The following is an 8,411-nucleotide window of genomic DNA, read 5'->3' as shown; positions in this document are numbered from 1 at the left end:
CTCACACACTTTCAAATTTTGTTTTTGTTTTTTTTTTTTTAATTAAAAGACAGCTTCCAGATACCCAATCATTACTGTGCTGTTTGTGTAGGACAAACGAACTTTAAATACTAAAATGCACATGGCAAGTAGAAACAAGCTGTTTGTTTCAAACTGCTTAGCAGTGCAGGCTCAAGCACTTATTTGCAATGGCTTTACTCTTTGTACAATCTGTTCTACGTAGCAATGACTGTTTATAAAGAATATAGTACACACTATTGTTTTCATTGTCAATTTACAAGAGACAAAAATAAATATTTTCCATTCTTATTATACATTAACACTTCAGTAGAAAGTTACAGCTGTTGCATTGGCATAACCTGCAACTTCAGGAAGAAAAAGGGCATGCATACCTATCTATTAAGAACTCTAAACTATGACTTTGTAATAAATTACAGGGGATAGATACCAGCCAACAGAATACCAATTATCTGAATTCAGTACATCTGTGATTCTTGCTCCAAGGGGAAAAAAACAATCTTGCAAATTACAAAGGCTAGTTGCTTGTATTATGTAAATAAGATAAACCATGTATGGTAGCCTTTTCTTCCAATGTTTTTGAATAATAGGCATGTGGTTTTAGGCAAAGAAGATTAAGTAGTTGAGTTAGTCCTTGCACACTTCACACATAACTAGCACCGTAAAGATGCAAGGACCTCAGCAAACACCTAAATTTCATGCTTAATAACTAAAGCATGCATTTTGTAGAGTTTGTGCATGTTAAATATTGTGTTTAAGGTTACTGTGCAAAACCACTGAAAATGTTTCTGTAACTCTATTAAAATTATTTGCAACATTTCTAAAGTTTTGCAGGCCTGTGTGAGATTAATGAAAAAAAAACACCATAATCATACTTGTTGTTCACCCTTGACTGCTATACACAAATCAAAATAAAGGCTGCAGCCTAAGTGTCCAAGAAAATGGGGGGAAAATGAGTTAATATGCATTGCAGTTTACTTAAAAATACATAGATATTTTAAAATGGCAAAAAGCTTTGTACAGGTGGATCTATCAGTGCAAATACATATATATGAGGTACCAATTTATTCAGACCAGATCTAATTATATGTATCTTACAATCACTTTCTTAATTTCCTGTTGTCAGATAAATGCTACAGCTTGTCAGCCTGTAAGTAAAATCAAAATCAAAAAAATTTTTCAGCATAATCAGTATCGGATCATTGTAATTTCACTACAATTTAGTTTCTGAGCTTCCACTCCTCAGACTGCTCAATTTCTTTTATTTTTAAAACCATACTTAGTGTTAATACTTAGTTTTGTTTTTTAAGATTTGTGGCTTGATTACAGGAAAAAGGTAAAACTGTATATAAACTGGAACAATAACTATAGCTGGCTGAGTATTTTAATATTGTTTGAAATTTTAACAAGTACTGTTGGAAGGAGGAACACAGTTATTTGTATTTGGGGACTTAAAAATAAAACAAAACAAACCTGAAGGTATAGACAGCACTGTTCCAATGGTGAAAGTTAAATAGATACAAAACAACATTCTGCCTAGAGTCAGTCCTTTTGCATTTGAACACTCTTCAAGTTATCTACAGCTTTCTCTTCCAGGCAACTGTGATGACACTTACATGGAGATATGGATTTAAAGTGGCTAACTGTAGGACACACACAGCTTTTCAACTCTGGTAATTCTTTCTTGAGACGCTCCAGCTGCTCCACCTGGAATATATTTGGTTGTTCAGGATTTGAGTCATATATCCTGAATAAACAAGAAAAGAGAAAACATTGATCAGTATAACCTGACAGTTCACAGAAATGTATACTAGATGAAGCAACTGGCATTTTTTCCTTACTAGAGTAAAATTAGGTATCACCAAGTCTATAAAAACAGTATGTTTGAAGTTAGTACCCTACATTTTGCCGCTCATCTTGCGATATAAAATGGTATTCATTTTACACAATGGTTAATATTTAATTGGATGTACTAAAAAGCTTCCCACTGGCATTTACCTCACTCTCCTGAAAAATGTTATTTTACAGGTGGCATGAAGGAGTGAAGAGCAGAGTTCCCAGCTTCAAACATAAAAGCATAAGAAATTTCAGAGCCCTGAGATTATTTGAACAGACTGATACACTACTTGTACATAATACTGAATGGAGCTTATTCTTACTGTTTCAAGAAGTACTTCACCCACCCATGCCCAGTTCAGAGCCATTTTTTAAAAATTACTATCACAATATTAGGTAGAGTGAAAAACAGAAAATCTGATCTTTACATAATGCTAATTTAGCAATTACAGTATTTTAAATAGTATATCCTCTTTTCACTTTCTTGCTTTCACACAGGTAAACAAAGTGCATGATTTGAATTGTCAACATTGTACCAGACTGTCCAAATCCAAAACACATTGTGTTTGACAGTGTAGGCACTGAGCAGAACTCAAATACTATTTTGGTGTAATTCATTATAAAGCAAAAGCATTAATGCTCCTGTAACCTAAGTTTGGTACAACGCTTATTGTGACAAGGATACATTCTGATCTCACAACATTAATTTCTAACATCAGTATACCATTTATATCCAAAATGTAAATCCTAGCATCCAGTTCCCCTCACTTGTAGCAATTGTAGGTATTGCAGGTCTCCAGGTTTACCTCCTTCCAATGAAAACTGGAAAAATTTACCGTGGCTTCTTCCTTAGTCTTTTATGAATAGTCATACTTTCATTCATGATTCCTTTGAGAAAGTAGTGTGTTTTTATTGCATCATCCTTTCTCTTTCATACCATAATTTTGAGATAGGTACAAAATGAACATGATGTCACGAAAACAACAGAGTGCTATATGATACAGTGCCAGGTGCCTTTTCACCCCAGCAAGACAACTTGTGAACTGTTGGCAAGTCCAAGACATCAAAAATAATATGCAGCTCAAACAGTGATATAATAAATGGGATTCAAGTGAGGAAACACTTATGCAGGAAACATAGATGTGGATCACATTACCTACAGTAAGATCAAAGTAGTTTCTAGGTGTTTCTTTAAAGAAGTGAGGACAAATGCTGTCCAGTTTTATGGAATATGCACAGAAGGGACAGCAGTTAAAGTTACTTGCACAGAACATATAATCCAATACAGGCCTATGACCTGAAATTGTCTAATAGAAACTACCTACAAAATAAAAGCACAACCTTCCTTTCCTTCCTTCCCTTCCTTCCAGGATTCAGGTACAGCCTGTACTTTCTGCAGTTAAGTTAGCTTACACATTTTAAATTTCTCTATGCATTCAAGACAAAGCACTGAAATTAGAAAACAGTTTTCCATATAGCAATATGCCTTAGGAACTGCAAATCTGAACTAGACACTAGAAAATCAAAGGCACATTTCTAAGCCCCGTGTTCATAAAATATGGCTAAGCATGTTTCTAAGCAGCTTCTAGCAAGTATTTATTTACTAGGGCAAGCATAAATTCTGTAATTCTTGGTTTGTCTTCAACTCTCTTCAACTGAGGTTTTGCATGAGTCCAACACTCCAAGCTCCTTTCAGACTGTCTACTAGAACCAGTCTGCTCCAATGTAGACAATATTTCTTCTAAACCAAAAGCAGACAAGAAAACTTGAAGCACAGCTACCCTTATACCTCAGAGTTTCTTGTACCTACTTTTCATTTGAGTCCATGCAGTTATGCAGTGGGCATAGAACTGATTTGCTTAGTTCCTACCAGGTGTTTTTGCAACCTCTAAAAACAGATACACCCAGCAAGTCTCAGTAACAGCTGTTTTCCTTTGCTTTTGCTCACTCCAAAACCAGAGAGTCAGCAGTGCTGAAATATTGTTTTCATGCTAGAAAGATTTTCTGAAGCTTTTCATTAAAACTTTTCATTTTTCTTTACATCTCAAGGTAAACCTGAGTTTACTTTGCAATTTGCAAAACAGGAAAGACTTAGACTGCCATTACATAACATCTTAATTCAATCATTGAGTAGATTAAATTACAGATCAACTAATACCAGTCAATTTCCTACACATATCTGTTATTTATTTAAGTAACAATAAAATGGCACAAATCTAGACAGTCTTCTGGTTTTGAGGAGTGCTCTCAATGTTTTTGCCTTTATTGCCAACTAAATTTGTGTTTGTTTTGGGAAGTTACTAATACCAATAGAGCACAGAGCTTTTTGTCTCAAGTCTGCAAACACAACATGCAGCCATAAGGAACTGTAGAGTTTAGAAAGGTGACAAACACACTGAAGGTTCTTCATGGAAAAGCTTTCAGCATAAATGTTTGGGAATTACTGGTTTAATATTTTCATGCAGCTGTGTATATTATTCAACAAACAGAACTCAGATCATGTAAAGTGAATTAAAAAAGATAATCCAAGTGGTAAATTAGCACCCACCCCCTCTCCACATTGATATTTTAATATATAGACAACTGGTGTAAAAACATAAGACTGCATTGTTCTTACTGAGTTAAGTATATTCAAACACAGAAATATTTCCTGGACTGTTTACAAAGCTTATCCAGGAGAAAAATACAAGATAAATCATCCCACAAATCCTGCTTTAAAATTCAGAAATTTTGCCAATCCAGAGAACTTCACTACAATAGGTTAAAGTTTTTTCTCTAAGTAAAATCTAATAATGCATTTTAAGCACAAGATTTAATTATCTGCAAGAATAGAAGATAGTCATGCATTCAAAGTACTTTTCTAGATTAGGGCCCAAATAGAAGCTTGGAGTCAGAGGTGGCACCATTCCCATAGGTTGTCCGTTCAACACAAGCGGTCTGGATATCTTCAGTGCTGAGATGAATGCTAGCTGAACATAGGAAAAAAGTAGAATAGTGTCCTGGCAACTGCACTAGACCATGCATTTAGTTTAACAACTATGGGTATGTCTAATAATCTGCAGCCCAAGTGGAGACAGAACTGGATGGGGTGGGGGAAGATTTCTTTCCCCTGCCCAAGTGAGATTGTTCTTTTAATAGCATTGGCATTTGTATGCTTCCCAGATTTAGTCTTGCAGTTTTTCTCCATGCAAAACAAAGTCAGACCCCCCCTACCTGCATTTTTTTTTCCCCGACACTTCACATCAGCAACTTTTGGTATTCAGGGGACAGTTTTTCTGCCATCTTCGCAAGTGGCTACAATGTTTTGCTCAACTCTACATGGATGATTAAAGTTTGGAAAAAATAGCTTATAGAAATCATCTCTACCCAAAGAGTTCATAATATTTGACATACATAATTATTGCATGCAATAACAATAACTCAGGGCCATATCCAAGCAATGTAAGATTCACTGAAATTCCTGTATTCACTTCCTAGCTTATTCAGGCAAATAACACTAAGACGGTTTAAGTAAAGGTCTAGTAAATAGCAACACAAAACACCAGGCACAGCAGTTTTTGATAAATATCTGGAGTTGGCTTAAGTCTAGAGAACAAGAGTTCTGCAGAAGCCATGGAAGAAGCACATCTTGATTCAGCCCTGGAAATATTCTGGAATCTGAAGATGCATCCATAGCCTAAACTGGCTTTACACTAATAAACAGGCTACTGCAGTCCCTACTTAATTCTAAATCTTGAAATGAGCATGTAAATCTCTCAAGTTCTGATTTACAGTAGCTTTGAATTTATGTATTTCTAAACTTCAAACAGCACAGGGTATGGATGCTGACTCCATACCTATTTAAACTTTTGACAGTTTAAGCTCTTGCTATTACCTTCACACTCTCAAATTATTTTAAAGACTGCCTCTTTACACAGCAGCTCCAACTGTGAATGGAAACACTCGCTGCCAGGTTTTACATTTAGACATGCCATCCAGAACCACCTGCATTTCTAAGTGTCCAGCTTGAGATATCTGATGCAATTTTCATGAAGTATCAACATTCCTTCTAAAGAACCTATATTAAAATCTTAAAGTCAATTCTATTCAGACAATTAGTAAATTCTGGAAAATAATTAAAAATTGTAAAGGAACATTCGAATATATTTTTCGGGCTACAGGGAAAAAAAAAGGACAATAACATTTAGAAATTAGAGTTAAGGAGCCTGCAACAATTATACTGAAACGATACAGTTGTTTGCTACTCATTTGCAGTTTGTAACTTGAAAAAGAAAGAAAAAAAATGTACCACTGAACTTTTTAAACAGCTTTGGAATTAATATTAATTTGGGGGGTTCTCTCAATAGAGTGGAAAGATGTCAACAAGGTGGAAGAGATACAGGAGACAAGTGGTGAGAGGAAAGATGAACACTAGTAAGAATCTAGATGGTCTGAATAGTGCAGGAAGGTTAAGAATTTTTTGTTCGGTTAAATCCACACGGGAATTCAGTCTATAAGCAATTCCAATGAATTGGTTAGTTATCAAAAGGTGAGGTAAAAGGTGCTCTGCTATCACACTGCAACTAAAAACATACTAACCAGTACAAAAGGGAACATAAGATGACCTATAGCAGACTTGCAGCCTTGACATAAATGCAACATTATTTGAGTAGTGTTGAGTAATCAAGTAATAAAAGCAACGTGAAGTCAGAAATAAGGCTGTCACCCATTTTACTATTTTACCATAGTAGCGCATATCTATTACATTAGGAGTAATTAAGAACTCTAGAAGACTGGATTAGTAGACATCAGATGGACAGACATTTAATAGGAACACTTTATGCCATAGTATTTTATTAAAACACCCCATGATGTATAGACCAATAATTTATCATTTAAAGTTATGCATACCATAGGATCAAATTTCATAACAACCCTATGACTGTAAAGAGTCAGAGTACCATTTGGTCTGCATACTAGTCCAGAGCATTTTTCATCTACTAAAAAGGCTTCAATCTTGAGTTGTAGGAGAGGTAAACCATGTAGCACTGCTGTAGCAGGAAAGAGGACTTATGTTTCAATCACTATTCTGAAGCTGCTCCCCAATGTAAATATCTTGTTATTCCTTTTCATTGGTGGTAAAAAGGAGACATACTATACAGCACAAGAAGGGAGACCTCAGGCAAACTGGAGAAGCACTGGACCCACCACTCTGGAAGGGCTCTCAGTGGTCAAGAATAGATTGAAGGGAGTTAACTATTTTTTTTACACTGGCAGCCTGGAACCCTTAAGAGCAAACATATTTGATTTCTTGCTGCTAGATATGTTAATTTGACTCTCACTTTTCACTTTTAAAAAAGAGCCCTTGACAATAACTTTATTTCCCTCCCCACTCCCCCCACCTTTCCCTGCCCCAGGTAAAACAAGATGCAAAAGGAATGCCCTTGCTAAAGCAAAAGGTTCTATAATTTGGCACTTCAGTTACATTCATGCTTTCCCAATTACATATTCTTTGTAATCTATCAGAAAGTGTAATTTAATACAGCTTCCCAAAGTAATCATCATCTTGTAATAATGAATTTCCCATCTTTTATGATAAAAGAGCTAAAACTTTTTGGTTTTGTAAGGAACTAAAATAACGTTTTTGTTCAAAGATTTATCATGGTATTCTGATGTCCACCTGAATTGTGAACTACTTCTGGAAGTGAGTAATTTGGCACTTTGCCCTGGGAGTCACTCCAAGCTAATTTTAATAGGAAAAATGGTGAATTCACAGCTTTGAAACACAACAGAATGTTGGCAAAAAATTAATTTCAAATCATTTAGTTATGTTAACTATTTCCATAACTAAATGTAGAATGGCTGAAGATTTCAGCCAAACAGTTAAATAACATTGTCCTCACCATCTCATGTACAAAGTTTAAGAATTACTGTCAGGCATGTTAATGGCTTGTTAAATGTCTATGCCATGCATATGACTACAGAATCAATTTATATTTACATTAAAATAACTTTTGCTTCTCCTGAAGTTGCTTCATATATACAGCTGAAAGTAGGAATTAGTGCTAGTCTTGTTTCTGAATTGGGGTTATGGGCTTGTGCTTATAGTACCAAAATTCTGCACCCATGCAAAATTTCACAAGGAATCACAATACAATAATTTCTCAGCCTAATTATCATCATCACTATTTTTAAAAAACAGTTAAGTACCTGTCATATATTAGCCCATGAACACCATATTCTCTCAGCTTCTTCCTGTTATCTGGGTCATTTGCATCATCACCCCATGAGAAAATCACTAGGCCTTTAGATTTGGCCCTTTTAATAAATGATGGATTCCTCAGCAGATCTTCAGAGTGCACATTAATTCCCTGAAATACAAATCACTAATTAAATTCCATGTTTCTGAAAAACTCTCACATTAATAAGTTTTAATCTTTTGACACCTGCAGCTCCTTACAATTTCATACAAAACAATTTATTAATAAAAACTAATTTAATACAATTAAACAGTTTACTGATAACACCATTTTTTAAACAATGTATTATACAGCCATTGAAACAACAGGCATTATTTT

The 8,411-nt window shown here is 35.0% G+C and overlaps 1 protein-coding gene across 6 annotated transcripts in view; it reads right to left on the bottom strand.

Moving 5' to 3' along the window:
* Positions 1–16: 16 nt before the first annotated feature.
* GPCPD1 (glycerophosphocholine phosphodiesterase 1) overlaps positions 17–8,411 on the bottom strand; it is a 47,650-nt gene continuing 39,255 nt past the window's right edge. For 5 of the 6 annotated variants that reach the window (XM_064446720.1, XM_064446721.1, XM_064446719.1 and 2 more), the window contains 2 exons: positions 8,044–8,204; positions 17–1,765 (listed from right to left, as the gene is read on the bottom strand). In XM_064446720.1, coding sequence (XP_064302790.1) covers positions 1,561–1,765; positions 8,044–8,204 — 366 coding nt within the window. In that variant the 3' untranslated portion in view covers positions 17–1,560. Of the gene's footprint in view, positions 1,766–5,067; positions 5,169–8,043; positions 8,205–8,411 lie in introns of all 6 variants that reach the window. The other variant, XM_064446724.1, reaches the window with a different exon arrangement.

The sequence above is a fragment of the Phalacrocorax carbo genome, chromosome 3 (assembly GCF_963921805.1).
Source record: "Phalacrocorax carbo chromosome 3, bPhaCar2.1, whole genome shotgun sequence".
Classification (NCBI taxonomy): Eukaryota; Metazoa; Chordata; class Aves; order Suliformes; family Phalacrocoracidae; genus Phalacrocorax; species Phalacrocorax carbo.
Note: the sequence above shows the minus strand (reverse complement) of the source record. Positions and strands in the feature narration are given on the sequence as shown.